The sequence below is a fragment of the Babylonia areolata genome, chromosome 12 (assembly GCF_041734735.1).
Source record: "Babylonia areolata isolate BAREFJ2019XMU chromosome 12, ASM4173473v1, whole genome shotgun sequence".
Taxonomy (NCBI): Eukaryota; Metazoa; Mollusca; class Gastropoda; order Neogastropoda; family Buccinidae; genus Babylonia; species Babylonia areolata.
The window spans coordinates 239,546-256,592 of record NC_134887.1 but is presented as its reverse complement, the minus strand read 5'-3'; the positions used below and the strand labels follow the sequence as shown (position 1 = coordinate 256,592).

At 43.8% G+C, this 17,047-nt stretch overlaps 1 protein-coding gene across 1 annotated transcript; it reads left to right on the top strand.

The window, feature by feature from the left end:
• The first annotated feature begins 58 nt into the window (after positions 1–58).
• On the top strand, positions 59–7,553 carry LOC143287946 (mitochondrial fission process protein 1-like). The gene is made up of 3 exons (XM_076596188.1): positions 59–452; positions 3,316–3,443; positions 5,037–7,553. Exons 2-3 carry the CDS (start codon positions 3,402–3,404, stop codon positions 5,355–5,357), a joined length of 363 nt encoding a protein of 120 aa, XP_076452303.1. The 5' UTR covers positions 59–452; positions 3,316–3,401; the 3' UTR covers positions 5,358–7,553.
• Positions 7,554–17,047: the final 9,494 nt, after the last annotated feature.

The window sequence follows — 17,047 nt, the reverse complement described above, 5'->3', positions numbered from 1 at the left end:
ATGCGGCGTTATTCTCTAAGCTCTTTATCGAGTGATTTCCCCTGGTACACATGTCACCTAACTGTCTCCGAGAGACACAGGATTTCGATTTTTAGTTTGCTGCCTGTAAAACAAAACAAAACAAAAAAACCGTGTGCATGATTTGCTGCGTCGGCTGAATTGTGTGTGCATGTTTGAAAAAAGGCTTCTGTCATTCACTGTCCACTGTGTCATGTGAAAGGATTAACATTTGGAGGAGAGTTCACCTTGAAGTTTGATTTGGACAGGACAAACCTCAAACACGTGTTTGCTTTTGCATCTTTGGACAGCGCCATTTGGGGTTGGCACTTTATTTTTAAGCTCAAGTCCGGTTTTCAAGCTTGTGTGTGTACGTGCTGTTGTCAGCATCATTGCCAACACGACACCAAACGATCATTATGACGTATTCAAAGATTCCCTCATCAGATATTGTGGTAGGCATTATGTTCTCTCTCTCTCTCTCTCTCTCTCTCTCTCTCTCTCTCTCTCTCTGTGTGTGTGTGTGTGTGACTCAAGAGCGTAACAGTAGTAGTAGTTTGTGATAGCACACTAGATTAGTAGATAATTAGAGGATTTGCCAACATATAAAGACAGATTGTGTACAAAACACATACTGTAGCAGTTGATGATGGGTGTAATGACAGAACAGTTAGAGCATTGGATAATCACCTGAGTTTCATAAATTTGTTTCCTGGTTTCAGAGTACTTAATGAAATAAGCCAGGGTGGAGATTTTTCTGATCTCTTATCTCATGTCAACATACATAACATATACACACCAGTTACCCAGTGCTTGTGTCTAAACAGCCCATCTTGTGTATAGACTTGCAGAAGATCAAATATATGAATGTTAAAAATCTTGTAATTGATATCAGCATTCAGTGGGTTATGGGAAACAAGAACATACCCAGCATATAACCCCTCTCCAAAATGGAGTATGGCTGCCTACATGGTGTGGTAGAAACGGTCATACACCTAAAAACACCACTGGTATGTGACACACCTGAGTTAACCTGTGAGTATTTGCACCTAAAAGCACCACTGGTATCATGGTATGTGACACACCTGAGTTAACCTGGGAGTTGCAGCCCACAAAGAAAGAAAGAAGAAAAAGATGTCTGATATAACCTGAAGAAAAATGATGAAGCAACATGGATTAACCCAGTATATATATATATATATATATATATATATATATATATATATATATATATTATATACATATGTATGTATGTAATTTACTATTTATACTAACCCCCACCTTCTCTTTCAATTTCATTGCCTTCTCACACATCAAATTTGTTGAGTGGTGGCAATGAGGATTGTGGTTTTAGTTTTGCTCTTGAGGACACTCATCCATTGGAATCTTACATCTAGCTCCAAAGGACTGAGTTTTCTTCGGCCCTTCAGAGAGCTCTTTATGAGTTTATCCATTGGATCTGTATATATATAATCAATAAAATAATACACACACACACACACACACACACACACACACACACACACACACACACACACACACAAATAGTTCAAACTCTCTTGGTGTCCTCGGCTCGCTCAACACCATTTAACACACACACACACACACACACACATACGTGACACACACACACACACACATTTTTTTGTACAACACCATTTAACACACACACACACACACACACATACACATGCAAACACGCATTAGTATGCACACACATGCACATGCACACACATATAATAGCAACAACATTAATCATAATTATAGTATTGATAATTAATAATAATAATTAGTGATAATAATATTGATAATAATGACAAGAAGAATGATAATAATGAAAATACTACTTCTACTACTACTACTACTACTTACTGCTACTACTACTACTACTACTTACTGCTAGTACTACTACTGCTACTACTGTGTTGCTGATGTTGAGTGTTGCTGCAATCCTCAATCACCATGTGTTGATGTTGAGTGTTGCTGCAATCCTCAATCACCATGTGTTGATGTTGAGTGTTGCTGCAATCCTCAATCACCATGTGTTGATGTTGAGTGTTGCTGCAAGTGCAGTCCTCAGTCAGTCTGTGCTGTGTGTTGTGGCAGTCCTCAGTCACCATGCACTGTGTTTTGCTGTAATCCTCAGGCACTGTTAATGCTGAGTGTTGCTGCAATCCTCAGTGAGTCTGTGTTGATGTTGAGTGTTTCTTCAATCCTCAGTCATCATCGTGATCATGTGTTGATGTTATGACTTATGTGTTGCTGCAATCCTGAGTCTGTCTGTGTGGTGTGTTGCTGCAATCCTCAGTTCTGTGTTGCTGCAATCCTCAGTCTGTGTGTGTTGTGTGTTGCTGCAATCCTCAGTCTGTGTGTGTGTTGTGTGTTGCTGCAATCCTGAGTCTGTCTGTGTTGTGTGTTGCTGCAATCCTCAGTCTGTCTGTGTTGTGTGTTGTGTGTTGCTGCAATCCTCAGTTTGCCTGTGTTGACATTGTGTATTGCTGCAATCCTCAGTCTGTCTGTGTTGATGTTGTGTATTGCAATCCTCAGTCTGTCTGTGTTGTGTGTTGTGTGTTGCTGCAATCCTCAGTCTGCCTGTGTTGTGTGTTGCTGCAATCCTCAGTCTGCCTGTGTTGTGTGTTGCTGCAATCCTCAGTGTGTGTGTGTTGATGTTGTGTATTGCAATCCTCAGTCTGTCCTCCTGTGTTGTGTGTTGCTGCAATCCTCAGTCTGTGTGTGTTGTGTGTTGCTGCAATCCTCAGTCTGTCCTCCTGTGTTGTGTGTTGCTGCAATCCTCAGTCTGTGTGTGTTGTGTGTTGCTGCAATCCTCAGTCTGTGTGTGTTGTGTGTTGCTGCAATCCTCAGTCTGTGTGTGTTGTGTGTTGCTGCAATCCTCAGTCTGTGTGTGTTGTGTATTGCTGCAATCCTGAGTCTGTGTGTGTTGATGTTGTGTGTTGCTGCAATCCTGAGTCTGTGTGTGTTGATGTTGTGTGTTGCTGCAATCCTCAGTCTGCCTGTGTTGATGTTGTGTATTGCTGTAGTCCTCAGTCTGTGTGTGTTGTGTGTTGCTGCAATCCTGAGTCTGTGTGTGTCGTGTGTTGCTGCAATCCTCAGTCTGTGTGTGTTGATGTTGTGTGTTGCTGCAATCCTGAGTCTGTGTGTGTTGATGTTGTGTGTTGCTGCAATCCTCAGTTTGTCTGTGTTGATGTTGTGTGTTGCTGCAATCCTCAGTCTGTCTGTGTTGTGTGTTGCTGCAATCCTCAGTCTGTGTGTGTTGTGTGTTGCTGCAATCCTCAGTCTGTGTGTTGTGTGTTGCTGCAGGCTATGCCAACGAAGTGGGTGAGGCGTTCCGAGCGCTGGTCAGGGTTCGGTGGGTGTGGCTGAGCTATGGTGTAGCCAGCTGCTACATGTTGGCCGATGCTACTGACAAAGGATGGCGAGAGTGTCAGGTAACCACACCCTCCCTCCCTGCTGCTGTACCTGCACACCTGGTGTCCTGTCCACACGGCTCTAGGCCATTATATGGTTGTGATTCCAAACAAACCCTTATTCAGAAGAGATGCCACTCATTCCGGACACAGCGGAATAGCCGTGTATGTGCAAAAACACTGTAAAGGTATAGTGTTGGCAGCACAAGTCAGTAACCAGTCTGATGAAAACAGCAGTCAAGGCAAACAGCAAGGTGTCAGTATAGATATAGTGTTGGCAGCACAAGTCAGTAACCAGTCTGACAAAAACAGCAGTCAAGGCAAACAGCAAGGTGTCAGTATAGATATAGTGTTGGCAGCACAAGTCAGTAACCAGTCTGATGAAAACAGCAGTCAAGGCAAACAGCAAGGTGTCAGTATAGATATAGTGTTGGCAGCACAAGTCAGTAACCAGTCTGATGAAAACAGCAGTCAAGGCAAACAGCAAGGTGTCAGTATAGATATAGTGTTGGCAGCACAAGTCAGTAACCAGTCTGATGAAAACAGCAGTCAAGGCAAACAGCAAGGTGTCAGTGGAGCAAAACAGGTACAGCAGAACACTGGAATCAGATGTCAAGCTCTGGTTGATGGTAGTCATGTGGAGTATTTACTGTTGTGCTTCTGAAGAAGTTCTGAAAAAAAGGCATTAGATGGTAAAAGCCACTGTGAATACACATGATATATATGATATAACTGGAGGAGACCCGCTGTCTGTGCACCCTTCAAATGTTGGCGGAAAATGCAGTGTGCAACAGTCCAAGGGGGATAACTTCAGGTAGGCTGCAGCTGTGCAATTTTAATAGGTTTTGTCCCTTAAGTAGCAAAACTTAGCTTGTCATATTTATGATAACAATGACACATGTTGCATTTATAAAACCGAAAAAAGTGCTGCAGTGACTTTTTAGGGTGTGTTATTATTTTGTTTTGTTAGTGTGAGCTTGTGTTTGTGTGTGCCTGCATGTGTGCATGAACTGTAAAGCATTTTAAAGGTAGGTGATGTGGAAGTTTTCTTGCCATGATATAGTTGAAGGCAGCAGACTGACTTTCAATGTTTCAGTGTGAACTGTTTTCAGAAAGCACAGTCCTCTGTTTTCAGAAATCACAATCCCCTATTTTCAGAAAGCACAGTCCTCTGTTTTCAGAAAGCACAGTCCACTGTTTTCAGAAAGAACAATCCCCTATTTTCGGAAAGCACAGTCCTCTGTTTTCAGAAAGCAGTCCTCTGTTTTCAGAAAGTACGGCCCTCTGTTTTTGGAAAGCACAATCCCCTATTTTCAGAAAGCACAGTCCTCTGTTTTCAGAAAGCACAGTCCTCTGTTTTCAGAAAGCACAGTCCTCTGTTTTCAGAAAGCAAGGTCTTCTGTTTTCAGAAAGCACGGTCCTCTGTTTTCAGAAAGCACAGTGTTGTTTTCAGAAAGCACGGTCCTCTGTTTTCAGAAAGCACAGTCTTCTGTTTTCAGATAGTAAGATCTTCTGTTTTAAGAAAGCACAGTCCTCTGTTTTCAGAAAGCACGGTCCTCTGTTTTCAGAAAGCACGGTCCTCTGTTTTCAGAAAGCACGGTCCTCTGTTTTCAGAAAGCACGGTCCCCATCAATGGCCAAGCCAGGGTCCCCTGTGGTGGCCTTCACAGACACACTGATCTGGCAAGGCCTGGCTTCAATAGCCATCCCAGGATTCACCATCAACCGCATCTGTTTCCTGACGGGCTGGGTCCTGGCCCGATCCACTTCCCTCCCTCCACCCCTGCGCAAATGGGGGACGACTGCTGTGGGTCTGGGTTGTATCCCCTTCATCGTCCACCCCATAGACCGCAGCGTAAACTTCCTGATGGACCACACTGTGCGCTCCTGGTACAAACACCATTCCAAGGGGACCTCGCCCTCACACACAGATTAGCTAAACATCATCCCAAGGGGGCCTCACCCTCACACACAGATTAGCTAAACATCATCCCAAGGGGGCCTCGTCCTCACACACAGATTAGCTAAACATCATCCCAAGGGGGCCTCGCCCTCACACACAGATTAGCTAAACATCATCCCAAGGGGGCCTCGCCCTCACACACAGATTAGCTAAACATCATCCCAAGGGGGCCTCGCCCTCACACACAGACACACAGATTAGCAAAACACCATCCTAAGGGGACAAGGCTTAAAAAAAAAAAATATATATATATATATATATATATATATATTTTTTTTTATATATATGACATCACTGTTGTTTCTAAGTCTATCTATATATTGATTCACAGAATACAGAATACTTTATTATCTCCAGAGAGAAATTAACTTGTGGTGGGTGTCAAACATGAACAACATACGGAAATCAAAGTCATTCACTGGATTACACAGAAGACATAAAAACATGAATACTGACTTAAAGTAAATCCCACATACAATAATCACATTCACACACACGCAGTAATCACAGCGGACATACAAAATATTAAAGTTAACTTAGAGTAAATCACACATACACTAATGACAGCCATACACGTGGAACAATCACAGCCAAAGGCATAAAACATAATTAAACATAGACATTATGTAAAAAAAGTGCTATTCAGTGATATATTCAAAGTAAAATGTCATATGATACACATGTATACTTTGGCATACTTAATTGTTAATCACTATTGTTTAACAGACCATGGAATAAAACTGTATTTCATTCTGTTTGTTTTGAGTTCAGGGACTCTGAAGCGTTTGCCTGAATGTAGAAGAAGATAATAATTTGCCAGAATGGCTGCTGTCACTTGAAATATGCATGACTTTCTGTCGTACTCTGACAGTGTCCTTCACCTTCACCTGTTCCATAACTCAGTGGAGGGTGGTCAGATCACCACAGATGATTTCCAGATCAGTTCTGTCTGTTGGTTCCTGTCTCTCACAGCCCTCTGGGAACCTGTGAAATTCAGGTCTGTCCATTCTTTGATGTTGTTCTGCCACATTTTCTTTTGCCTCCCTCTCTTCCTACTGCCTGGTACAGTGCCCTGCAGAATGGTCTTTGAGAGCCTGTTGGTTCTTGTGACGTTTCCATACCAGTTGAGCTTCGTCCTCATGGTAACAGTTAGTAGGTCATCATTGGGTTCAGTGGCTTGGGTTCTGTTTCCATACAATTTTGAGCTTCCTCCTCATGGTAACAGTTAGTAGGTCATCATTGGGTTCAGTGGCTTGGGTTCTATTTCCATACCAGTTGAGCTTCGTCCTCATGGTAACAGTTAGTAGGTCATCATTGGGTTCAGCGGCTTGGGTTCTGTTTCCATACCAGTTGAGCTTCGTCCACATGGTAACAGTTAGTAGGTCATCATTGGGTTCAGTGGCTTGGGTTCTGTTTCCATACAATTTTGAGCTTCGTCCTCATGGTAACAGTTAGTAGGTCATCATTGGGTTCAGTGGCTTGGGTTCTGTTTCCATACCAGTTGAGCTTCATCCACATTGTAACAGTTAGTAGGTCATCATTGGGTTCAGTGGCTTGGGTTCCGTTTCCATACAATTTTGAGCTTCCTCCTCATGGTAAAAGTTAGTAGGTCATCATTGGGTTCAGTGGCTTGGGTTCTGTTTCCATAGCAGTTGAGCTTCATCCACATTGTAACAGTTAGTAGGTCATCATTGGGTTCAGTGGCTTGGGTTCTGTTTCCATACAATTTTGAGCTTCCTCCTCATGGTAACAGTTAGTAGGTCATCATTGGGTTCAGTGGCTTGGGTTCTGTTTCCATCCAGTTGAGCTTCGTCCTCATGGTAACAGTTAGTAGGTCATCATTGGGTTCAGTGGCTTGGGTTCTGTTTCCATACAATTTTGAGCTTCCTCCTCATGGTAACAGTTAGTAGGTCATCATTGGGTTCAGTGGCTTGGGTTCTGTTTCCATAGCAGTTGAGCTTCGTCCTCATGGTAACAGTTAGTAGGTCATCATTGGGTTCAGTGGCTTGGGTTCTGTTTCCATACCAGTTGAGCTTCGTCCACATGGTAACAGTTAGTAGGTCATCATTGGGTTCAGTGGCTTGGGTTCTGTTTCCATACCAGTTGAGCTTCGTCCTCATGGTAACAGTTAGTAGGTCATCATTGGGTTCAGTGGCTTGGGTTCTGTTTCCATACCATTTGAGCTTCGTCCACATGGTAACAGTTAGTAGGTCATCATTGGGTTCAGTGGCTTGGGTTCTGTTTCCATACCAGTTGAGCTTCGTCCACATGGTAACAGTTAGTAGGTCATCATTGGGTTCAGTGGCTTGGGTTCTGTTTCCATACCAGTTAAGCTTCCTCCTCATGGTAACAGTTAGTAGGTCATCATTGGGTTCAGTGGCTTGGGTTCTGTTTCCATACCAGTTGAGCTTCGTCCACATGGTAACAGTTAGTAGGTCATCATTGGGTTCAGTGGCTTGGGTTCCGGGTCATGAGAGTCGGCTGTGTGGTGTAGTCAGCGCTATCCCATTTTCGATTTTTTCATAGCTCCCCTCCTCCAAAACCCCTCCCCGCTCTAAATTCCTTTTCCCCCTCATCCTGGTCAGATTGAAATCTAACCTCAAACTGCCGCATCTGTCTGGAGACGGAGGTGCGTATGTTTAAATTCATCAAGTTAGCCTCGTCCTTTTGGCTTTTGATTTTCCAAGATGGCGTCCTCTGTGTGTTAATCTCACCACGCATCATTCTCAACGCTGTCTTTCCATCCCAGCGTATTTTCTTCCGAGTGATCACAAGTGAGTACATTCCAACCCACTTGCTCTTTCTGTTGCCACCCTCCTCCCTCATCCACAGATGTTACAATGGAACTGTCAGCATACAGCATAGGAGAAGTCACTGGTTGACTTGCTGTGCCATCTATGCCCTCGTCATTGTGGTTATGTCTAGGTCAGACAGTCTCAGCTGCCAAAGACGAGCCCCAAACAGCTGAAGCATCAGGCTTTGCCTGCGGCACTTGCGACGTGCTAGTTACAAGCTTCGACCGAGGGGTCGCCTGTGAAGGTCTGACTAAGCGCGTTGGGTTACGCTGCTGGTCAGGCATCTGCTTGGCAGATGTGGTGTAGCGTATATGGATTTGTCCGAACGCAGTGACGCCTCCTTGAGCTACTACTGTGAAGGTTGTGGACAATGGTTCCACACCCACTGCCAGAGCATTGGCCAGCTTGGAGACTCGAGTGTGATCTGGAGATGCTTGATCTGTGAATGTGCAAACTATAGCCTGACACCCTTTGACTTGCATGATGTCGGTAAGACAACACAGTTTTTCTATGCCTCCCTACCGTCTCCCACAGAAACGACCTTTCAACCCCTCCACACATCTACCCCAACTCAACAGGCACGTCAAAACAAGCAGAACCGCCCGCTCCACTTCCTCAATGTCAACACCCGGTCCAGCCTGAAAAATCTTCCAGGTATGTTAAACCTGATAGAGACAACAAAGCCAGATGTTATCATTGCAACTGAGACACGACTTGACCCAGACATCAGTGAAATCCTGCCACCACACTACAAGTCGTATAGATGTGACAGAAATCGTGCTGGCAGAAGCTGCATTGTTGCAGTAGCAAACCATCTGAAGCACCATGAAGTCCCAGAGCTATCCGCCCCTGGCTGCGAGCTAGTGTTCGCTAAGATCAAGCTCAAAGGCAAGAAAGATCTCATCGTTGGTGCTTACTATAAACCAGATGATGGTGATGAAGTTAGCCTAGAATGTTTTGCCTCTGCCATCCAGCATGTCAGCCCGCTGAATGCCTACTTGGTAATAGGGGGAGATTTCAACTTGCCCTCTCTGGACTGGACCACCTGCAGCCTAAAACCCCCAAATGTCTACCCCAGACTGCACACGAAGTTCCTGGACCTCCTGAACGACCATGGGTTACAACAGATGGTCACCTTCCCCACCAGAGAGTCCAATACCCTTGACCTCTTTGTAACAAACCATCCGGCGCTGGTCCCAAGGATTGAAGGTGTGCCGGGAATCTCAGACCACTTCGCAGTGTACATGGAGTTCCAGATCCCGCCAGAGCGACGAAACAACACCAACTGACTAGTCCCCCGCTATAACCAAGCGGACTGGCCTGCTCTTCGCTCTGCTGCCCAGGATCTCTCAAACTCCATTGTCAGCTCCTTAAGCATTGACAGCGATACTGAAGTGATCTGGACCATGTTCAAAGAGGGCCTGCACTCCATTGTCTACACCCACATTCCCCATGTCACCCCAAAAGCCAAATATGGAAAGCCCTGGATGGACAACAACTCCAAGAAACTAAGAAGAGGGACAGAGCCTACAAGAGATGGAAGAAATCTGGCGACCCAGGACACCTCCAGGAACTCAAAGCACTGAAGCACCAAGTCCAACCCCAACTTCGCAGAAACTATTGGACCTTCACATCGCACCTCGTTGAAGACAACAAAGAAGAAGGCGGTAAGGTGTCAAAGAACTTCTGGGCCTACGTGAAGGCAAAACGGATGGAATCGACCAACATCTGTCTCTTGAAGGTCGATGGTCAGCTCATCACGGATGCCCAGGGTCAGGCAGAAGCTCTGAACAACCCGTTTCAGTCAGTATTTAGTAAGAGTTCGCCCTGCTCGCCGGAAGAATTTCCGACGCGGACCGGGCTCAGCCTAAACCCTGGTGGACAAACCTGCACCAACATACCATCACGGAGAAGAGCGTCAAGAAGCTCCTAAAGGACCTGAAAACCAGGAAGGCTCCAGGCCCTGACGGCATCAGCCCCAGAATCCTCAAGGAGCTGGCTGACGAACTCGCTCTGTCCCTCATGCTACCCTTCCAGTCCTCTCTGAACTCCGGGGTAGTCCCGCAAGACTGGAGAACAGCCCACATCTCACCTATTTTAAAAAAAGTGAACACTACAGGCCAGAGACTTTCAGACCCATTTCGCTATCAAGCATACCTGGGAAACTCCTGGAGGACATCATCATGCACACTATCATGATGTTTGCGGAGAAAAACAACATCTTCTGCAGAGAACAGCACGGATTCACAAAGAAACGATCCTGTGTCAGCCAGCAGATAGGTCTTATGGACGAAATCACAAACAGCAGGGGAAAAGGCAAGCAGGTTGACATGTCAGTCATGGATTTTGCAAAAGCCTTCGACAAGATGTCCCACTCACTCCTGACCTACAAACTGCAGCACTATGGAATCACCGGCCACATTAACAACTGGATCCGAAGCTTCCTATCTAACAGAATGCAGGCAGTTGTCGTTGACGGTGCTACGTCCAAGTTTGCGCCTGTAGAGTCAGGAGTACCTCAGGGCTCCATGCTAGGCCCCTGTTTCGTAATAATAATAATAATAATATTATTATTGTTATTGTTATTATTATTATTATTATTATTATTATTATATTTTTAGTCAGTTAAAAAAAATCTCAGATTGACTAATTTGCCTTTAGTTGAATGGATTGTTTTTAGTTGTGTTGGATGTTTTTTTTAATTGTTCATTTTTGTTTATCAATTGACTTGAGGTGTTATTGTTCACTTTGTAAAAAAAACAAACTTTTAAAACTTTTTTTTTTTTTTTAGAAGGCAACTGTGTATTTGTTTCAGTTTATTTCCATTTGCTTCTAACATATCATGTATTTGATTTATTACACCATGGAGTGTTAATGATTAGAGACATTTTATTTCCAGCCAAAGGTTTTGTGGTATCATAGTTTTGTTGGGGTACTGGTTGAAACCAAGCTAAAGGTTTTGTACTATACTTCTGTGGGGTGTTGTGTTTATACCAAGCTATAAAGATTTTGTAGCATCATAATTCTGTTGGGTGTTGGTTGATACCAAGCTATAAAGATTTTGTAGCATCATAATTCTGTTGGGTGTTGGTTGATACCAAGCTATAAAGATTTTGTAGCATCATAATTCTGTTGGGTGTTGGTTGATACCAAGCTGTAGGTTTTGTAGCATCATAATTCTGTTGGGTGTTGGTTGATACCAAGCGATAAAGGTTTTGTAGCATCATAATTCTGTTGGGTGTTGGTTGATACCAAGCTGTAGGTTTTGTAGCATCATAATTCTGTTGGGTGTTGGTTGATACCAAGCTGTAGGTTTTGTAGCATCATAATTCTGTTGGGTGTTGGTTGATACCAAGCTATAAAGGTTTTGTAGCATCATAATTCTGTTGGGTGTTGGTTGATACCAAGCTGTAGGTTTTGTAGCATCATAATTCTGTTGGGTGTTGGTTGATAACAAGCTGTAGGTTTTGTAGCATCATAATTCTGTTGGGTGTTGGTTGATACCAAGCTGTAGGTTTTGTAGCATCATAATTCTGTTGGGTGTTGGTTGATACCAAGCTGTAGGTTTTGTAGCATCATAATTCTGTTGGGTGTTGGTTGATACCAAGCTGTAGGTTTTGTAGCATCATAATTCTGTTGGGTGTTGGTTGATAACAAGCTGTAGGTTTTGTAGCATCATAATTCTGTTGGGTGTTGGTTGATAACAAGCTGTAGGTTTTGTAGCATCATAATTCTGTTGGGTGTTGGTTGATACCAAGCTGTAGGTTTTGTAGCATCATAATTCTGTTGGGTGTTGGTTGATACCAAGCGATAAAGGTTTTGTAGCATCGTAACTCTGTTGGGTGTTGGTTGACACCAGGCTTGGTTTTGTGGTACCCTATACCTGTTGGCGTTTTACAATGTTGCATGGTCTTGTTTTGTGCTTTGTCTGAAAGAAACGTTCATTGTTGAGACAAAAGAATATGCAATAGAGGTGCGTGTGTGTGTGTGTGTGTGTGTGTGTGTGTGTGTGTGTGTGTGTGTGTGTGTGCTTCCAGGAATATCACAGCCTTTTTGTGGATATTTCTAACTGGTTATATGAATAGCTATACACCTGTGTTTTGACAAACATATGTCAGCAAGGACATTGATAACTTATATGTAGAATATTGCAACCATTGTCTGAGTTTTCTTTTTCTTTTCTTTTTTTTATAGTTGGATGGATACTTTTATATACTTGTGTTTTAAGATATGCATTTGTTTTTGTTGTGTTTTGTTTTTTTGACCTGTTATTATAATCTGTTTTGTTGTTGTTTTCTATTCTTTCTTTTTTTTCCCCCTTAAGCTATTTTCTTTTTGTTTCAATTTTAATCACTTTCATATTCTAACATGACAGAGGTTGAAATATTGGTCTGTTGTCTTTTTTTGTCTTTTTTATTCATGTTCTTTTTTTTCATATTTTTTATTTGTCTTCAAGTTCTTCCCAGTGAAATGTTCGAACACTTACAAGATCATCATGCAACATAATATTACACATACATGATGGTTTCACACACAATTATATTGACTGAAAGAACACAGCTTAGCTGTTGCTTTGAAAGCAATGATCATTGCTCAAGAAAAGTATGGTGAATTTGTGTTTGTGTGCGTGCAGCATACACATTCAGGAATATTGCCACCTTTTGTGGATATTTTAAGCTGGTCAGATTGCTATACAAACATATGTCAGCACGGACTTTGATGACTTTCCTAATATTGCAGCCATTGTCTGAGTTGTTTTTAATTTGATTGGGTGGATAGATGTATACATTTTTAGTTAGGTGAATATATATATGTGTGAAGGCACTAAACTAAAGGCTTCAGACTGTGCGCTGAGACACTAATGACTTTAGACTGTGTGGAGACACAAATGGCTTCAGATTGTGTGGAGACACAGAAGGCTTAAGACTGTGTGTGGAGACACTAATTGCTTAAGGCTGTGTTGAGGTGCTAAAGGCTTCAGACTGTGTGGAGACACTAATGGCTTCAGACTGTGTGTGATGACACTAATTGCTTCAGACTGTGTGTGATGACACTAATGGCTTCTGATTGTGTGGGTGGAGACACTGAGACACTAATGGTTTCAGACTGTATGTGGAGACACTGCTGGCTTCACACTGTGTGTGGAGACACTGCTGGCTTCAGACTGTGTGGAGACACTGATGGCTTCAGACTGTGTATGGAGACACTAAACTAATGGCTTCATACTGTGTTGAGACACTAAAAGCTTCAAACCTTGTGTGGAGATACTAATGGCTCCAGACTGTGTGTGGATACACTGATGGCTTCAGACTGTGTGTGGAGACACTAATGGCTTCAGACTGTGTATGGAGATACTGATGGCTTCAGACTGTGTGTGGATACACTGATGGCTTCAGACTGTGTGGAGATACTGATGGCTTCAGACTGTGTGGAGATACTGATGGCTTCAGACTGTATGGAGACACTAAATTAAAGGATTCAGACTGTGTGTTGAGATACAAATGGCTTCAGACTGTGTGGAGACACTAAACTAAAGGATTCAGACTGTGTGTTGAGACACAAATGGTTTCAGACTGTGTTGAGACACAAATGGCTTCAGACTGTGTGGAGACATTAAACTAAAGGTTTCAGACTGAGTGTTGAGACACAAATGGTTTCAGACTGTGTTGAGACACAAATGGCTTCAGACTGTGTGGAGACACTAAACTAAAGGCTTCAGACTGTGTGTTGAGACACAAATGGCTTCAGACTGTGTGGAGACACTAAACTAAAGGCTTCAGACTGTGTGTTGAGACACAAATGGCTTCAGACTGTGTGGAGGAACTAAAGGCTTCAGACCGTTCTGACAGGGCTATTAAAGAGCGTTGATACCCCAGTTGTAATGTTTGTTTTGTTGACAGGCCTGTTACAAATGACCTTTTCCATGCAAAATGACCACCATTTTGTGGGTAACGGTCAGTGGTGTGGTCTTGGTCTCCTTTCTCTTTGTGACGTGGGTGATGGTCAGTGGTGTGGTCAGTGATATGGTCATTGGTATGCCGTGAGTGATGGTCAGTGGTGTGGTCATTGGTGTGACATGGGTGATGGTCAGTGGTGTGGTCATTGGTGTGACATGGGTGATGGTCAGTGGTGTGGTCAGTGGTGTGGTCATTGGTGTGACATGGGTGATGGTCAGTGGTGTGGTCAGTGATGTGGTCATTGGTGTGACATGGGTGATGGTCAGTGGTGTGGTCAGTGATGTGGTCATTGGTGTGACATGGGTGATGGTCAGTGGTGTGATGTGGGTGATGGTCAGTGGTGTGATGTGGGTGATGGTCAGTGGTGTAATCAGTGGTGTGATGTGGGTGATGGTGTGTGGTGTGGGTGATGGTCAGTAGTGTGGTGTGGGTGATGGTCAGTGGTATGATCAGTGGTGTAATGTGGATGATGGTCAGTGGTGTGACGTAGGTGATGTTTAGTGGTGTGATGTGGGTGATGGTCAGTAGTGTGGTGTGGGTGATGGTCAGTGGTGTGCTGATGGTCAGTGGTGTGATGTGGGTGATGTTTAGTGGTGTGATGTGGCTGATGGTCAGTGGTGTGATGTGGCTGATGGTCAGTAGTGTGGTCATTGTCTTCCATATGTCCCTGAACACTGTGGGCTCTGCTTTCCTTTGTCCTCATCCCATGCAGCATGCTTGACATCTCAGGATCTGTCTGTGTGACTGTGTGTGTGTGTGTGTGTGTGTGTGTGTGTTTTCTACTCTTTTTTTTTTTTTTTTGCGTCTGTGTGTCTGTCTGTGTATGTGTTTTTCTGCATGTGCGTCTGCCTGCTTGCTTGTGTTTCTGACTCCTCCTGGACAGACCAGTACAGAGACACCACGACCTCTCTCCCAACGTGTCCTGTCCATGGTGTCCTCTTCCTGTGGTCATACACTGTCCTGTTCCTGTGGTCATCATTCTTTCCTGTGGTCATACACTGGCCTGTTCCTGTGGTCATCATCCTTTCCTGTCAGGTCATACACTGTCCTGTTCCTGTGGTCATCATCCTTTCCTGTGGTCATACACTGTCCTGTTCCTGTGGTCATCATCCTTTCCTGTAGTCATACACTGTCCTGTTCCTGTGGTCATCATCCTTTCCTGTCAGGTCATACACTGTCCTGTTCCTGTGGTCATCATTCTTTCCTGTGGTCATACACTGTCCTGTTCCTGTGGTCATCATCCTTTCCTGTCAGGTCATACACTGTCCTGTTCCTGTGGTCATCATCCTTTCCTGTCAGGTCATACACTGTCCTGTTCCTGTGGTCATCATTCTTTCCTGTCAGGCCATACACTGTCCTGTTCCTGTGGTCATCATCCTTTCCTGTCAGGTCATACACTGGCCTGTTCCTGTGGTCATCATTCTTTCCTGTCAGGTCATACACTGTCCTGTTCCTGTGGTCATCATCCTTTCCTGTGGTCATACACTGTCCTGTTCCTGTGGTCATCATCCTTTCCTGTCAGGTCATACACTGTCCTGTTCCTGTGGTCATCATTCTTCCCTATCAGGTCATACACTGTCCTGTTCCTGTGGTCATCATCCTTTCCTGTGGTCATACACTGTCCTGTTCCTGTGGTCATCATCCTTTCCTGTCAGGTCATACACTGTCCTGTTCCTGTGGTCATCATCCTTTCCTGTCAGGTCATACACTGTCCTGTTCCTGTGGTCATCATCCTTTCCTGTGGTCATACACTGTCCTGTTCCTGTGGTCATCATCCTTTCCTGTCAGGTCATACACTGTCCTGTTCCTGTGGTCATCATTCTTTCCTGTCAGGTCATACACTGTCCTGTTCCTGTGGTCATCATTCTTTCCTGTCAGGCCATACACTGTCCTGTTCCTGTGGTCATCATTCTTTCCTGTCAGGCCATACACTGTCCTGTTCCTGTGGTCATCATCCTTTCCTGTCAGGTCATACACTGGCCTGTTCCTGTGGTCATCATTCTTTCCTGTCAGGTCATACACTGTCCTGTTCCTGTGGTCATCATCCTTTCCTGTGGTCATACACTGTCCTGTTCCTGTGGTCATCATTCTTTCCTGTCAGGTCATACACTGTCCTGTTCCTGTGGTCATCATCCTTTCCTGTCAGGTCATACACTGTCCTGTTCCTGTGGTCATCATCCTTTCCTGTGGCCATACACTGTCCTGTTCCTATGGTCATCATTCTTTCCTGTGGTCATACACTGTCCTGTTCCTGTGTTCATCATTCTTTCCTGTCAGGTCATACACTGTCCTGTTTCTGTGGTCATCATCCTTTCCTGTGGCCATACACTGTCCTGTTCCTGTGGTCATGTGTTGTAGAGTTAACCTGTAAGCATAATTGTGTTGTATCCGAGTGTATATGGATTTTTATTTTATTTATTTATTTATTTATTATAAAACCCAGAATTAAAGACAGTCATTTATGGTTGTGAAATTGTAACACGAAGTTAATATCAGCTTTGATCATTTCCCCACGCATATTGGGTTTTTCCCCAGATACTTTTCTGTAAATAAAGATTGTATGTCATGCAAGTTTATTCTCGTGGCTAACAGTGATGGCTGTTTTGTATTTTGCCTGATGGACTTATAACATGGTCGTTAACCTATACTTTGAAAAGCGTATAAGGCAGAATGAGAAAACCAAAGACTGTGCAGCTCCAAATAAAATTCAAACAACACACGTGTGTGTGTGTGTGTGTGTGTGTGTGTGTGTGTGTGTGTGTGTGTGTGTGTGTGTGTGTGTGTGTGTGTGTGATTACATTGTTACAAGAGTCCATCAAAACATTGTAATGCAATACCGCTTTGAAGCACATATATTGTATTTTCCAGACTTCTATTTCTTTTGACAGTTTCCACTAATCTGTTTAAAGTT

Excerpts from the sequence above, each read along its gene's own strand:
- LOC143287946 (XM_076596188.1), top strand. The coding sequence starts at position 3,402 with ATGTTGGCCGATGCTACTGACAAAGGATGGCGAGAGTGTCAG. Across the intron at positions 3,444-5,036 it reads AAGGATGGCGAGAGTGTCAG|AAAGCACGGTCCCCATCAAT; the intron begins GTAACCACACCC and ends CTCTGTTTTCAG.